This window comes from Anolis sagrei, chromosome 1, assembly GCF_037176765.1.
Source record: "Anolis sagrei isolate rAnoSag1 chromosome 1, rAnoSag1.mat, whole genome shotgun sequence".
In the NCBI taxonomy this organism is placed as follows: domain Eukaryota; kingdom Metazoa; phylum Chordata; class Lepidosauria; order Squamata; family Dactyloidae; genus Anolis; species Anolis sagrei.
Window position 1 is genome coordinate 16,044,965 of NC_090021.1, and position 17,176 is coordinate 16,062,140.

Below are 17,176 nucleotides of genomic sequence, written 5' to 3' on the forward strand. Positions count from 1 at the left end.
GTATCCTCCTGTTTGTGTTTTTAAGCAGGAGAGGAATTCTTAGGGGAAAATGCTAGCTGTGTTTTAGTATCTATTTTAAACTGTCGGTAGACCACTTCCCAGCATTCTAGTATGACTAAGGGTAAGCCCCAGTTCTCTCACTGAGTCACGAGTCAGGAAGCAAGCCTTACCCCACTGCTCTGGTGTCTCCATAAATGTGGCCACCAAAAGAAGCACCTTGGGGATATATCTTGGTTTTCACATTATTTTGTTAAATATAGACAGTCCCCAAGTTGCAAACAAAATAGGATTTGTAGGTTTGTTCTTAAGTTGAATGTGTGTGTAAGTCAAAACAGGTACAGTTTTAAGTGTAACTCTGGTACACACCCCATTAGACACACACATACATCCATACATATACATACATATATATATATCCATCTATCCATTCCTTTGGAAAGCATAAACACCACTATGGTGTTTGTTTTGCTGTCTCTGCCCCTATTCACCTCACCTTCTGTCCCTGTGATCATTGGATTTTGAAAAAAAAATGGCTTGTAGTGGAAACAAAGATTGGTGATAAAGCTGTAGTGGAGATCCCTTTCCCCATGATAACTCTTTCAGGAATGAGTTTCTCTCCTTAGGGTAGAATTATCTTAGTTCCTGTTGTGTCACCCCCTATTCTTAACTATAAATACTTTGTAAGTAGGATGTTTGCAACTCGGGGACTGCCTACATCACAAACCCAAGCAATCACAGATAACATGAATTGCTATATAAAAAGGCTGGTAATTCAAACTTTTACTAAAATTAAGTTTTGGGTTTTTTTTTAAATGTGGGAAATAATAAGTTATAGTATTATCTGAGTGGTGTCATATATGTTTCGTTATTTGTTGTTTTGTTTAAAGAACTCTTATGGGAGTTTCACTTTTTTACATATTTCTCACCACTTTTAAAAGGACTTTTACAGAATATTTGCTGTTGTCATATGTAACTCCAGAATTAGTTTTTTCCTTAACATCACAGTTACTAATATTGATTAGTGTTTTGGGCAATATAAGATGCCTTCCCTTATAGCTCACCTCATCTATCTTGATTGTGTAAACAGAATTATAGTAAAGAAAATAACTGGTGAATTTCTGCTTACAAATTGAAATGGTGTGCCATGAGCTCATAAGTCTGCTAAGGTGCTTGCTTCTGCCATGACCGTGAGAGAGTAGGTAATATTTTTTCATATTACATTATTTCTTTCCGATACTGACGATATCCATGGTGTATACTGTAAAAATAGTTATACATCAGAAATAGGTTTAGTGATGTATCATAGACCAGCTGTTACCTGTTAACACAGGGAAGGAAACTGCTCTGTATACTAAATAACTTACTTTGTGAAAGAGATGGACAAAAAAGTGAGACTATGTTCTATCTTCACTACAATTAACTGAATATTAATAATCAGTATTAATCGGTTTGTTTATGATAAATGTGTTATGGGATGTTTCTGACTGAAGCCTACACACTATGATAGAACTTTGTATGAAGATGATATAAAATTATTTCTGGCTTGTGACATACGTTCATATCAACATTAGTCGTAGCTCTATATTGGGGCGACTTTACACTTCCTTGCCTTTCCTTTTGCAATTTTTGAAAGGGGGGGGGGGGGGATTTCCTAAAAGCACCAGACCTTATTTGATCTTTGAAGCCAAACAGGATAAGCCCTGTTTAAAACTTGGATGGCAGACAGCCAATAAATGCCAAGTACTGTAAGCTCTATTTCTGTGGTAGAAACTGGCAAAACCACCTCTTAGTATTCCTTGCCTAACAAAACCCTATGGAATTCATGGGGTCACATTAAGTCACATATATTAAATGTCTACAAGATGAAGAAAAATGATAAATGAAATAGTTAAAAGTACTGTAGATTGCTTTCTTGCATATTACATAACTGATCCCTTCATTTTTTTATATAGATAGACACATGTTATCAAAGAAAAGGAAATATAAATTCAAGACTTTTGCTTCTTCTCAGTGAGCAAGACGTTCCTAATTGATTAGCTATATTAAAAGTGTAATGTCAATTTGTAGAGGCAAAATAGTATGTCCTGAATGAGATATATATATAAATATATATATTGTATCAGATATATTCTCAATTCATGTTTGAATCTATATACATACATTGCTTTCTGTTTGATATTCTTGATAAAGTAATGGAAAGATTATATTGCTTATTAAAATTTTTGAAGGGTATTTGTCAAAAACAGATAGAGATCAGCTTGCTTAAAATGTTTGGAATGTATTTTCTTTAGTAAAGTTGTGTTTAGATGTCAGTAGTTGCTTTGTTGGTCATATGAACCTAGTTGTGATCACCATGGTACTTCCATACTGGAATCAAATAATAAGTAGACTGTTTCATTCTGAAATAGGATACTTTGATTGTTTGGTCCGAAGCAGAGAATTATGATTTAGCCCTGAGTTTTCAAGAAAAAGCTGGCTGTGATGAGATCTGGGAAAAGATTTGCCAGGTAAGATTACTCTTTTTCTTAAATACATTTTAATTTGTCTTGTGTTTTATTAAATACAATTTCTGAACAAATATACTGCAAACTAAGTTCAGTTCCAACAGCAGTAACAGTATTTTAATGAATCAGAATAAAGATTTTCTGAAAAGCTGCACGTTGTTGTTCAATTGATTATATCAGTCTTTAAAAAAAAAAAACACACAATGTTTTAGTGCTACATTTTTGTTGTTTTCCTTTACCAGTATCTATTTAAGCTTTCTGGCATATGTATCTGTGAAACAATATGCGTCTGGGAATATGTTACCTACATGAATGACATCTTATACTCAAAATATATTTTAATATACTTTCGGTGCAAATGCTAATCATTCTTAATTTTCATTGAATTCTTAGCACTCAGCTTTAAATCAGCTATATAGATGTCTTTGGCACATAGTAGTATGCCTGTGCACCTGGAATTACAGCCAGTATATGTTGTCATGTGTGAAAGTATTAGTACCATGAACCCTTTGCAAGTGAATCATGCTTAGACTTTCTCATTTGCACAACTATGATGACCTTCAGAAAAATTCCCCGTCCTCCTTTCTATAGCATCATCAGTCATGGGAGTAGAATCTGACTTTGGTATAGCTCATCAGTCATATTTAATTTGTGATTGCTTTATGGTATGTTAGAAGCCTTTTAATGTTATATGATTCTTATATATAGCAACCAGAGGGTTTGGATTGTCATTTCTTTCTGTTGTTTGCCACCCACAGTTCCCAGAGTATTTCAAAATGAGTCAGAAAGTGTTCTTATTTCTGTTTTAGGTGCAAGGTAAAGACCCTTCTGTGGAAGTCACACAGGACCTCATTGATGAATCGGAAGAAGAACGCTTTGAGGAAATGCCTGAAACGAGTCACTTGATTGACCTCCCGACTTGTGAGCTCAACAGACTCGAAGAGATTGCAGACCTAGTTACCTCAGTTCTCTCGTCACCCATCCGTAGAGAAAAGCTAGCCTTGGCTTTGGAAAATGAAGGCTACATTAAGAAATTATTGCAACTTTTCCAGCTTTGTGAAAACGTAGAAAATACTGAAGGCTTACATCATTTGTATGAAATTATTCGAGGGATTTTGTTCCTCAATAAAGCAACTCTTTTTGAGGTGATGTTTTCTGATGAGTGCATTATGGATGTTGTGGGATGCCTTGAGTATGACCCTGCATTAGCTCAGCCAAAAAGGCACCGGGAATTCTTGACCAAAACTGCAAAATTTAAAGAGGTCATACCCATAACAGACTCTGAACTTAGGCAAAAGATTCATCAGACTTACAGGGTACAGTACATTCAGGACATCATCTTGCCAACACCATCAGTTTTTGAAGAGAATTTCCTTTCTACACTTACATCTTTCATTTTCTTTAACAAAGTGGAGATTGTCAGTATGCTACAGGTAAGTGAATATAGAAAATTAAAGTCATTTTTAACATTCTAAGCATGATTATGGTGTTAACCGTATTATGTATTTAATTCAGTACTGATTATTATGTTTTATATCTTGCATAGTAGCTTCTGATATATTCTCTAGTTTCCCTACAGCATTGTTTTCTCTGCATAGTTGTATTCTTTGTTGCACCATATGACTTGTTCATCCCTAAGGTTTTTATAAGCGTAGCCCATTCCTCAAGCCAGACATGATACATTCAGCATGTGCTTTATGCTGTAAAAGGTGGGTGACTTTTGGCAGTGGCTTTTGTTGTTGCTTAAAACTGTTTTGCATACTTTTAAAGTGGGTGTGTTGTGTTGTGCTGTGTCATGTTTATTTAGAACAAAAGAGTGTAAATAAGGACCATCTTACTGGTTTTCAGCTGTCAACAGTAATAGATAAATTGTAACACTTTGAACCTTCTGTGTGAACAAACAACTCTAATTTTGTACACTACAACACCCCTATCCATGGATTTGATATTTGTAGTTTGGCTTTCCTATTCTCCAGGAAATATCCTTCCTCCCCCCCCCCCCACCCACCCAAGAAGGGGCCTCTCTAGGTCTTCCAGTGTGATTCTGCCCATGTATACTCATAGGGATCACTATTACCTACTTGGTATGCATTTCTCTAGGATGTGGGTTTGCAAGTTCTCTATAGCAAGTTTACAGTTATGAACTTAAATCACAAACAGTAAGCACATTGCTATTCCTGTTGGTAGATTTAACCTTTAATAGATCTTGTGTCTACAAAAACTCTCTAAATACAAATATGTAATAATAATATGATAGAAGCATAACATTAGTAATCATAAGAGTGTTACATATTTTGATATTGAATGAGGAAGAAATGCTGGGAAGGAAAGAATCATAAAAAGCTGCCCAGTACAAAGACAGATATTTTATTGCCATATCCCCTTATTGTCTCATGTGACTGGCAAGAGTTTGTCTAAGGCAGGGGTCCTCAAACTTTTTAAACAGAGGGCTAGGTCACAGTGCCTCAAACTGTTAGAGGGCCGGATTATAATTTGAAAAAAAAAATGAATGAATATCTATGCACACTGCACATATCTTATTTGTAGTGCGAAAGACACTTAAAAACAATACAGTAATTAAAATGAAGAACAATGTTAACAAATATAAACTTATTAGTATTTCAATGAGAAGTATGGGCCTACTTTTGGCTGATGAGATAGGATTTTTGTTGTTGTGTGCTTTCAAGTCATTTCAGACTTAGATTGACCCTGAGCGAGGGCCGGGTAAATGACCTTGGAGGGCCACATCCAGCCCCCGGGCCTTAGTTTGAGGATGCCTGGTCTAAGGTTTTAGGTAGATGGCTTTGCACTACCTGCTGCATTGTCCATTTTATTTTAAAATATTGAGGATTACAGGCAAGCACCTGAGTATCCCCCATACACACATTGTCATTGTAACAATAATTTGCCCCTTCGTTGAAGCACAGAATAATGTATGGGCTTTTGTAAGATTCTGGAGAGCTTCACTGATATTCAAGGAAACTTTATTGTGATGTAATGTTTTGACAAACGTATTGTGGCAGTGCTAGTGTTTTATTTGCTGACACAGTATCAATATCACCCAAAGGAATTTTCTGAAAAAGTTGTCTTGGCCTAAGGTAGTTATATAGAATTTCTACTTCTGTGTACAACTGCCTGTGCACAGGAGACAGAAGTTAACTCAGTCTTTGCAGTGTAGTGTGTGATTGCTGAAGTAGTAGTTGTCCGCTCCGGGGCAGAAGGTAAGGAGATAATAGAGAATAGACACTCTCTTCCCCTGTTCTGAATCAAGCATTTTCTGGAAGCATTGCAAAGTAGCTGGTTTTTGTGGAGGCTAATCTAATTTTGGATTTGGTTGCAATTCAGTTTGAAATGGAGGCAGTTTTGCTGAAATTATAAGTAGTTCTTTACTTCTCTGTTCATGGGCAAAGCTTGATTTTTAAGCACATTTCAACACATTATCTTTGAGACTGAGTGGGATAAATATGTAATGCATTCTGCATCCCAAAGGAGCCGAAGGCTTCTTCTTCCCTACCCCCTTTCTTGCCTTTGCGCCCCCCCCCCTCCTTCGAGAGCATAACACATGGAAGAGATATTTTCAGTACTTGCCAACAACTGTGTTTAGGAAACAGTTTCCTTCTTTATTTTGGTCCTTGTTACTGCTGTTGTGGCAACATGAAATTGGTTTATTTGTTGAGGTTTCTTGCTGTCTGAAGAGTCCTTAGTGAAACATTATGAATGATGGGAAATGTTGAGCAAATCTCTCTTTTGATGGGCAACATTGTGAGGAGCAGTAGGTAGGAGGAAGCTACATATGCGTGAATGGGATCATCCTTTTCTTTCTTTGGCTTGATGGCTGAAATCCAAAGAGCTATTTCAGAAGGGAGGCCAAGGCTTTGTGCACAACCAGTGGGATTATTTTTAACTGTCTTGTGAAATACGTCCTAGTACCCCTGACATACTGTAAACTGGCCTTGAAGCTCTTTTTAGTATGAAGCCTTGTGCCACGGTGGAGAGCTAATTGAGAAGCTCTCCTGAGTATGCACTATTTATGTGACATGCCAGCTTGCTTCTTGTCTTCATAAATTTTGAAGACTTTTGGCTGTTACCTATCCTAGAAAAGAGAGAGAAATGCAGAGCAAATCTTAATAATGATCAAAGCTATTGTCTCAGGTTCCCTTTGCTAGGAAATATTTTGCTTACTGCACTCGGTACTGTGATAATGATTAACCACCAGGTTTTATTTCAAGATTTTTATCAAAACATACATTGTTAGGGCTTAGAGAGAAAATTCTTGTCAGCATTGAGTTTCATTATTGTCAATCGTAAGTTTCTTCTGCCGATTAAGTTTATTTTATGAATAAAGAACTAGATTCTGTCTAGTCATTTTAACACTACCTACCCTAAGTGTGCTAAGTTACTGTTCAACATCACTTTGCAGGCTTGGATCATAGGACTTTGGACATCTGCAGCTGGGGAAACCATTATTTTATTGGTAACCCATTATTTATTTTATTGGTAACCTGCCTTTCCTAACGTGGAACACAAGGCAGCGTACAACAAATTGAAACAAAGTACAGCTAAACAAAATGTTTAAAAACAGTTAAATAATTATGTTACAAGCACAAAGTTTACCTAAAGTAAAACTTAAAAGTTCAAGCAGTTTAAACATGGAACTTCATTTTTAACAAAAGATAAAAGTATACTTCACCATATTAAAAATAACACCTCAATGTGTGAACAATTCAAGGTGCAGGTTATTACATATAAAGCCCTAAACGATTCGAAACCTGCCTACCTGTAATAAGAAATTCAATGTGCAAATTTGATAAATGTGAATTTAATAATTATCAGCTCTATTCATGACATACCTTCATGACCGCATCTTCCCTTATGAACCTGCATGATTATTAAGAACTTGGGGTGGCTTTTCTCTCGTTCCCACCCCTGTCACAAGCACGGCTGGTGGGGGCGAGAGAGAGGGCCTTTTCGGTGCCCCCCCCCCCCTGGCTCTGGAATTTCGTCCCCAGGGAGATTAGGCTAGCACACACCCTGTCCATCTTTCACAAAGATCTAAAAACATGGATGTTCCACTGTGCCTTCAATTAAGACAATCCCCAGATAACCTGGTCCCAGCCAGGTCCCAAAATCTCATCCTCACACTTTACTTCTGCTCTGTACCCAAAGTTGGAACAGTGATCCATCTTGCATTGCCCTCTATCCCTAATGTTGTCATTTGACTTATGCACTTTATCCAACAGCCCTATCCTACAGTTGAGTTGCACCAGTCTGCCCACCCATGCCCAGAAATTGTTTACTACTGCAGGTTCATTGGTTGCTGTTTTGATGGTTGCTCTTATATTCTGTTATAATGTTGTTGTGTTGTTTTTGTTTTGTTTTGTTTTTTTGCTGGTGTTTTTATATTTTAGTGTTCCCATGTTCATGGCTCGTCCCCATGTAAGCCATCCTGAGTCCCTTTGGGCAGATGGTGGCAGGGTGTAAAAATTAAGTTATTATTAATATTATTATTCTCCGATATAAGTTAAGAGCTGAAAGCATGACTAAATAAATGCCTTTACCTAGCAATTGAAAGGATGCAAAATTGATGCCAACCAAATCTCCTGAGGAAAGGTTGCCACAGCAAGGGAGCAACCACTGAGAAAGCTCAGCTTTTGTCTAGGACTTTTCCTCTCCCTCAACCTGTTATTTCTAACCCATTGTGGAGTACAAAACATTGATTCCTACATTTACAGATGACTGGACTAACTGTCACCTGAGGTCCCTTCCAGTTGTACAATTCTGTGATTCTAAACACTGAACAAGGATATATTTGAGGATTTAGTAGTAAGACTGATAAAATTTTGTATTCAGTGCCTGAAACTGTAAAGGCTTTTGATGCCAGTTACTAAGGTGTAGGAGCGATAAAGACTATGCATTGTCTTGTCTGCATTACAGTATTAAAAACAAGCGTAGAAAACCATGACACACTTCAAACGCTTTACAACACATAGCAGTGTCAAATTACAGTTTTAGCTGTGAGGTCAAGAAGATGCAAAGAGAACAGCATGTACTTGAAAATGATTTTATTCAAAATATAAGCCTAAGTTTAGTGTTGTGCTGAAAAATATGGGGGAGCCACAACATGCAGTGCTCATGCCATATGGCTGCCATCTGGAACCTCCAAGCCTGAACATTGATTTGATGTAGGGATGTGTCATGAGAATGACAGTTTGTGACACCATCATTAACTCTTGGTTGAGGAGGGGAGGACTAAGAAAGTAGCTTGCCAGCTTCTGTGTCTTGACTGTGCATCATGACAGTTTTGTATAATGATACATTGCAAAGAGTTGGACAGGCACTAAAAATAGTGTCAGTACCCAAAGCAGGGAGCCAGCTCAATGAGATTGGGGGACGTTTGAGCACTAGGATGTTGTGAAGACGTATGTGGTTCAGAGATCCATTTGTAGGTTCTTCAACCATTGAGATTATTCTTTCAGCATGTTTGAATCAAATTAGTTTAAACTGGCTTGGCACTTGCCAGTTTATCAGTGGAATTTGAGAGAATTCTTATACTAAATCCTGTCAGAGGGATCTGCTTCAGAGCTTTCCCTTTACTTCTGGAAATGCAAGAAGGCTTAGCTCTAAATGGAAGCAAAACTGTTTGGTTGTAAAAATTGGTTCATCCAGCTAGAGAACGTGCCAAATATAAGGCTTTTTGGCCTAGTCATGGAATTTATAGTAATCAAAAAAGATTCCCTAACATGGCTTTAACATTAAATGTGTTCTGAATGTAGTTTCCCAAATTTTAATCAACATAAGAGCAGCAAAGTAGGTGCTGCTCGGGTCTCTTGGATGCTAACAGCACATCCTTATAGTGTGGTTTAACATTACAGACCAGATAATCATTTCTAGGAGAAACGACACTTGATTCGTATGACCACCAGACTAATCCTTACAACTTACCAAGTGCGATTAAAGAATTTCAACAGTACCCATTTCTTTATAACACTATATCTTCATAACATTTTTGCCTTATTATTAGCATCTCTTTCTTTCTCACTAAATTCACTCATATTTTCCTTTATTCTAAAACTAGCCGTCACCTGCCACGCGTTGCTGTGGCCCCATCGGGGTTCTGTTTGGGAGGTTTGGCCCAATTCTATCGTTGCTGGGGTTCAGAATGCTCTTATGATTGTAAGTGAACTATAAATCCCAGAAACTACAACTCCCAAATGTCAAGATTCTATTTTCCCCAAACTCCACCGGTGTTCACATTTGGGCATTTAGAGTCTTTGTATAGAGTTTGGTCCAGACCCATCATTGTTGTGAGTCCACAGTTCTCTCTGGATGTAGGTGAACTACACTTCCAAAACCAAAGGACACTGCCCACCTAACCCTTCCAGTATTTTGTGTTGGTCATGGGAGAACTGTGTGCCAAGTTTGGTTCAGTTCCAACGTTGGTGGTGTTCAGAATGCTCTTTGATTGTAGGTGAACTATAAATCCCAGCAACAGCAACTCCCAAATGACGAAATCATTTTTTTGAGTGAAGGACATACATTGGGTTGTTAGGTATATGCTGTCCAAATTTGGTGTCAATTCATCCAGTGGTTTTTGAGTTCTGTTAATCCCACAAACAAACATTACATTTTTATTTATATAGATGAGATATATTTGCATTTAGCAAAATTTCATCCACTCAAATTATATCTATCTATTTCTAACGTGTGAAGTCTGTGTTTCATTTAATTCTGGGAAGGGTTTGACCATCTTGAAATGTGTCTGTTCCCTCCTCCTTCCAGTTCATAGACAAGTTCTGAACAAATGTGCGCTTAGTGGTCAAGAGCTATGGAGATGCTTGATTTCACGACATTCTGTTGTTTACACTTTTGAGATAATATAAGTTAATTGAGTCAGGTAGCTATTGAAATCTGCCTTTCAGGTGTGTAATTTTGAGAAAATTCCTTAGTGATATCTAAATTGGACAAAGTTTTGTATTGATATTCTGTTGTGTTCAAAAATGGCAAGCTATTTTAGTTACTTGACTCCAGATTTTTAAGGTGAGGTTTAAAACTGTCAAGTGACATCTAAACCTCTTTAAACTGGAGGCGGTATAGCAAGTAAGCAGGGCTGTTTTTTTCCAGATTGCTATTTGAGACATTTATTAAGCCAAATATAAATAACATTTACTGGGTTATTCAAAGCTTTTTTGCTCTGTGTCCCCATTGCCCCAAAGTCTCTGACATATTTATACATTAAAATGTAGTATGTATATCTTACCAGAGCTTCCAATGTATAACCACCTACATACAGATCACATTGCTGTTGAAGTGAGATGGAGCCTCTTTGTTCCTAAGTTCCTTTTGTGTTTCCTAAAAGCAGTTACAGTATATAGTTGCATAAAGGAACAAAGTAGGAGTTGGTCTTCCCTTATTCTTTAATTCTTGCAACATAATATTGTGAGGTTAAGACAATGGTGATGTTGAATTGACACTCTTAAAAGTGTTGAGAGAGAAATTACCTCTTTTGGCATTCAGTCCTTACGCTGTTAGAATCATGTGATAGGAAGAGTAGTGGTCTTAATAGTCCCATCACACAACTCTACTACCTTCTTCGCTTTGGAGAAGAGAAAGGTCTACCCTGTATGCATAGATTTCCTATATGAGTTTGGCATAGATTCCCTATGCAATTTGGCAGTCTCCAAAGCAGGACCTTGTTCTCTCTCTTTCCACAAATACCATTGTGCAAGTACTGAACAAATGCAATCGCCCTTCCACGTGTGCTTGGGTTAAGGGCACGTAAACCTCATGTAAGTGAAAAAAAAATGTAAATTAGAAATGCTTTTTTTCCCCCTGAGCAACCTGTTTCTAGGCATTTCTGTGTCCTCCAGCACAACTCAGTCAACTTAGATTGGAACCTGACTATAGAATTGCAGTGGAAAACCTACAGATTCCTGGAGAGAATTTTCAGTCAAATACTTGAATTAACCAATCTGCAGAAATCAAACCCGTAAAATGCAGAGGGCTAACTGTAATGCTAAAATCTAGCTACTAAGGCTTGAGTTTAACCTCTTTGTATAAATACAAAGAACAGTGCAAACAACATTAAGACTATGTTATAACTTGCTGTTTATAATTCAGTTGTTGTGACTAATAGAACTGTATTATTTGATTTTCTTTAATCACAGTGGGATCTGCTTTAAAAAGTAGGAAGTTATAAATCAATGACATTTGTCTTACTTATAGCATGCAAGAGCATACATGGAGGTACATAAAATGAATTTATTACAATAGTACAAAACCTGATTTTACGCTCAAACTGTGAAAATAGTGCTCTTTATGTTACAATGTACAATTTCTATATCTTATAGGAAGATGAAAAGTTTTTATCTGAGGTTTTTGCACAGCTAACTGACGAAGCTACGGATGATGACAAAAGGCGCGAACTGGTGAGTGTTGTATATGTGGTTTTAACATGGGAAAGCAGTTATTGTTCTCTCCTCAAGTGTACTCTTCCCTAAGCTCTCCCCTACAATTAATTCCTAGAGGTTTTTGACTGACATGGCAATTTCAAGGGGTCTGTTAAGAAGTTTATCCTGTTCAGTTAGATACACACATGTCTGTATTTCAGTTGACATAAACTATTGAATAGCTAGAGAGTATAATAAATCAAATCCTAAGTTATTCAGTGGTACTTGTAAGATTTTTAAATGCATAGTGAAATGTTAAAAGAGTTGATTAGAGGCGTATAGAAACAGTTCTACAAATACCAGGTCTGGTTGCAGCTCCTGATCAGTGTTATACTCAGTGGCAGGCCCATATTTCTGGTCATGTACCTTGGGCGAGTCACATACTCTCAGCCTCAGGGGAAGGCAAACTCCCACCAAACAATTTTTTAAAGGTTATAGGGTCGCCTTAGGGGTGCAATAAAATGGAAATGACTTAAAAGGAAACAGACACCACCGTGTGGATAGTCATTATTGCCTGTGTGAATGTCCACACCATGAAATCTGGTAAAAATTAGTAACCTGCTATTGAGTTTTTATTTTATTATTTGTTATTTTTATGTGTTCATTTTTGATGGCTATTATATGAGGAAATAGAAGGATGTAGTGTTATTCAAGGACACAGGAGCCTAATAAACTCTGATAGTTGTGATAAGGAACCCTTCTTATCCAGCAACCTATGTTCTTGTTAGCACAGCATGGCATCTACATCTTTAGGTTTTGCCAAATTTAACTCTTTGGTCAACTTTATTAATTGAAGCCAATTAATTTTTTTTAAGTAAAATGTCATCTTCCATGCATTAACATTAAACTCCTAGCGGCATACTATTACTTTGTCTGTTAATATGTCTTTCATGTCTTGCAGGTTAACTTCTTCAAGGAGTTCTGTGCATTTTCTCAGACATTACAACCTCAAAATAGAGACACTTTTTTCAAAACTTTAGCAAAGTTAGGAATTCTTCCTGCTCTTGAAATAGTAATGGTAAGTTGAACACCTGGTAGTATTTGAGTTCTGTCTGTAATTCATTTAATATTTTCAACCATTGTAAGGATTTTTGATCTTTTTTACTGCCACACACATGCACATGTCTTGATGTTTGCAAGACATTTAAATGTCTTGATGCTTGCAAGACATTTAAAATTGCAGTGCTTATCTTTGTGAATATTCAGTACTCATTTAAATGCATAGCTGCATCCTGTACTCTTTAAATTTGTTCTATAATTACAGAACTTATATCTAAATTGCAACAAATATCTATGTAAAACTAGAAGGGGGGTATTTAATTTTAAATAATAATCTGTTTTAAAATAATCTGTTTTATAGTTTTTTTTCCTTTTCTCTGTTCTACTCTTTGTGTCATATTGATGTTCTTAATAGGCAAAGACTATATGTACCTTAGCAGTTTGAACCTAAAAGTAACAAAATTAGATGCCTTCAATTTTTTTAATTGGGAGATTTTTTTTTATGGGGGAAGTCCTGATCATGTGCATGAAGTTCACAAAATAGCATTAGGCTCAAACCTAATGTTAAATGCAACTATTGGCTTGTTTAATTTTTAATGACTTTATTTTATTTTGATGTTTCCAGGGGTAAAAACCTTCATTTTAATTAAATTGGGTTGATTTCTATTTCAGGGTATGGACGATTTGCAAGTCAGATCTGCTGCTACCGATATATTTTCTTATCTGGTAGAGTTCAGTCCATCTATGGTCCGGGAATTTGTAATGCAAGAAGCCCAGCAGAGTGATGATGTAAGAAAGATAAAGCAGGTTTTCATGATGCTTTATATATATATATATATATAAGGATACTAGCCACTCCAAAAGTCAAGTCCTTTATTATATAAAGCCAAAACAAGTGTATGAAGATTTCTTAGTTATTACAATCATGGCCATTTAATAATAATAATAATAATAATAATAATAATAATAATAATAATAATACACCTTCTCCCGGGCAGTGATAATACTTTTAAAAGTAGATAGTAAAGTTGAATGTGGTCGGTTAAGCTTCACATCCTAAAAGGTGTCTGAAAACTGCGGCTCCAGTTATAAGTAGCAGTCTCTCCAGCTTCCCCCTTTCATTCATAAGATTGCCAAAAAGTTCTGCACTTCTAAATTGAGATCAGGGTGAGGCATGATATTTTTATTCATAAGCGTGCCAAATATTTTTTTTCTCTGGGTTACAGAATTGGATGATACAGATTGGTAATGGACTGTGTGATCTACTCTTGTTACATTTCTGAAAGCAAAAGGTTAACCTTCTTTTGGTTTGTTGCAGGATATCCTCCTCATAAATGTAGTCATTGAACAAATGATCTGTGACACGGACCCTGAACTCGGGGGCGCCGTTCAGTTAATGGGGCTCTTGCGTACCCTAATCGACCCTGAGAACATGTTGGCCACAGCTAATGTAAGAAAATGGAAAGGGGTAAAGAAACTTTACTGTCTAAGAAACATGTTGAACACGGTTTCCTTTTCTTTTGGCACATTTTTGTGTCCTTGCGTTGTTCATAAAATGCACGGTTATGTTGCATTTCTGGAGAAAACACTTTGAAGCATGTGTTGTTGAAGGCCTTCATGGCTGGAATCACTAGGTTGCTGTGAATTTTCTCGGCTGTATGGTCTTGTTCCAGAAGCATTATCTCATGACATTTCACCCATATCTATGGCAGGTATCTTCGGAGGTTGAGGGATCTGTTGGAAACTAGGCAAGTGAGATTTATATATATCTGAAATGTCTATGATGGGAGAAAGAACTTTTGTCTGCCTGAGGCAGGTATGAATGTTACAAATGACCATCTTGATTAGCATTTAATGTCCTTGCATTTTCGTGGTTTCCTCCTTCCGTTGAAATTGTCCACGTGCTTCTGGATTTCATTGGCTTCTCTGTATAGTCTGACATAACAGTTGAACCAACTGGACACAGCATATTATTTGAAAACACAGAAATGCTGGACCACTCTAAAAACTATCATGTCAGACTACTCAGAGAAGCCATTGAAATCCACAAGCATGTGGACAATTTAAACAGAAAAGAGGAAGCCATGAAAATGAACAAAATCTGACTACCAGTATTTTAAAAACTCTAAAATTAAGACAGCAAATAAAGAGCAACACTCAAAAAACAGGAGAGTTCCAGACAGGATACAATCAGGGCCAGCTAACACTTCCCAACAAAGGAATCCCCAGGCAGCAACCAGCCTGGCATTGAATCTGCAAGTCCATTCAATGCCAATCAAGGTGTTATTTTCCAACATTCACACCTGCCTCAAGCAAACAAGAGTTCTTTCTCCCACTCTGGACATTCCACAGATATACATACATCACTTGCCTAGTTTCCAACAGATCCCTCAACCTCCAAGGATGCCTGCCATAGATGTGGGTGAAACATCAGGAGAGAATGCTTCTGGAACATGGCCAGACAGCCTGGAAAACTCACAGTAACCCACTTTGAAGCATGTCTCTTTCTTTCTTCTTTTTTTTACAAAATGTAATCATCCCTCGTAGATGAAATTAGACTTCTTAAGACTGGCTCACACAACAAGAAATTTATTTTGTTTACTCTTGCATGTGTCTTTTTATGTGCATGTAGCTTCTGTGACTACATACTACATTATATTAAATACAAACACCCATGTTTCACTGGTGACTGCTGCCGAGGGCATTGAAAGACATCATGTAACACCCCATATATGAGTGTTTGAGAGACCCAACATTAATAACAAGTTATTTGGCAGGCAAAAACCTGTGACTGTGTGATAAAAATATAATCTACATTCCATTTAACAGATGGATCAAAGGTTTGATGTGTTGTCGAAGGCTTTCGTGGCCAGAATCACTGGGTTGCTGTGAGTTTTCCAGGCTGTATGGCTATATTAAATCCAAGGTTTAATTGCAAAGTACCCATGTTCATGTTCTCACTCAAGAAAAGAAGCTTACTGTCTGCCCAAGTTAGGATCTCTCAGTCTTTCTAAACCAGAAGACTGCCAAAGCAAAAATAAATATAATGTTCCAACATCTCCTGGGCTGGGGAGAATGATAATCAAACTACACATAAGGAATTTACTAATGCGTTTCGCATATCTATGACAATGGATATAGTAGCATCCAATTTTGCCTCATCCAGTTGCTGCTTCTCCAGCTCTCTAAAGCAGTGTTTCTCAACCTGTGTTCCTTCAGGTGTTTTGGACTTCAGCTTCCAGGAATCCCAGCCAGTTTACCAGCTGGTAGGAATTGTGGGAGCTGAAGTCCAAAACATCTGGAGGGCCCAAGTTTAAGAAACACTGCTCTAAAAGATCCCTCAATTGTCTGCAGCACACTTTGGGCCACAGAGCGAAAAGATGGGATTTATTGTCAATGGTGTCCCTTCTGATAGTGGACAAATATCGGTATATTTTATCTGCACTTAGCGGGGAGGGAATCTTGCCTTTCAATATACATTTCTCAAATCAGATTACAATATATTTGGAAGCCACAAATAAATAAATTTATATAGACGTGAAAAGACATATTTAAGTTAAGCAGGAGACATTTCCTCAGCTCATTAAACCACAAAAACAGTAGAACAATCAAACACCTAATTATAACACGGATTGGCCAAAAAGTTTTGCCTCCTGTGTCATAAAAACGTTATGAATGAACATATAACAGCAGAAGTTGTTACAGATCATAGCCTGAACTGTCCTCTACAAAAAAAAAAAAACCCTACAGTTCAACATCGTCACCTTCAATTAGTACACATTTGTGCCATCGTTTAACCCAGGTGTCAAGACCATTTTGGAAAAATTCAGGGTTTTGCTTTGTGATCCATGATTTTTAAGCTGTTTTAACATTATTCAAGTCTGGGTTGCTGTGAGTTTTCCGGGCTGTATGGCCATGTTCCAGAAGCATTCTCTCCTGACGTTACACCTGCATTTATGGCAGGCATCTTCAGAGGTTGTGAAGTTATTGAATTTGAAACCACGTTGCTTGTTTTTCAGAGATCCAAAGAGTTAAAAGGCAGAAGTGGCTAAATCGGGGCTTTAAAACAGCTTTAAAATCATGGATCACGAAGCAAAACCTTGAATTTTTCCAAAATGGTCTTGATGTCTGCGTTAAACACTGGCGCAGATATATATTGTCGATATATATTTCATGGCCGGAATCACTGGGTTGTTGTAGGTTTTTCGGGTGAGGATGCTTGCCATA

At 37.1% G+C, this 17,176-nt stretch overlaps 1 protein-coding gene across 3 annotated transcripts in view; it reads left to right on the forward strand.

Moving 5' to 3' along the window:
• PPP4R3B (protein phosphatase 4 regulatory subunit 3B) overlaps positions 1 to 17,176 on the forward strand; it is a 44,152-nt gene that overhangs the window by 11,824 nt on the left and 15,152 nt on the right. For 2 of the 3 annotated variants that reach the window (XM_060754601.2, XM_060754599.2), the window contains exons 3-8: positions 2,409 to 2,507; positions 3,314 to 3,937; positions 11,852 to 11,929; positions 12,852 to 12,968; positions 13,622 to 13,738; positions 14,268 to 14,417. In XM_060754601.2, coding sequence (XP_060610584.2) covers positions 2,409 to 2,507; positions 3,314 to 3,937; positions 11,852 to 11,929; positions 12,852 to 12,968; positions 13,622 to 13,738; positions 14,268 to 14,417 — 1,185 coding nt within the window. The remainder of the gene's footprint in view (positions 1 to 2,408; positions 2,508 to 3,313; positions 3,938 to 11,851; positions 11,930 to 12,851; positions 12,969 to 13,621; positions 13,739 to 14,267; positions 14,418 to 17,176) is intronic. The other variant, XM_060754600.2, reaches the window with a different exon arrangement.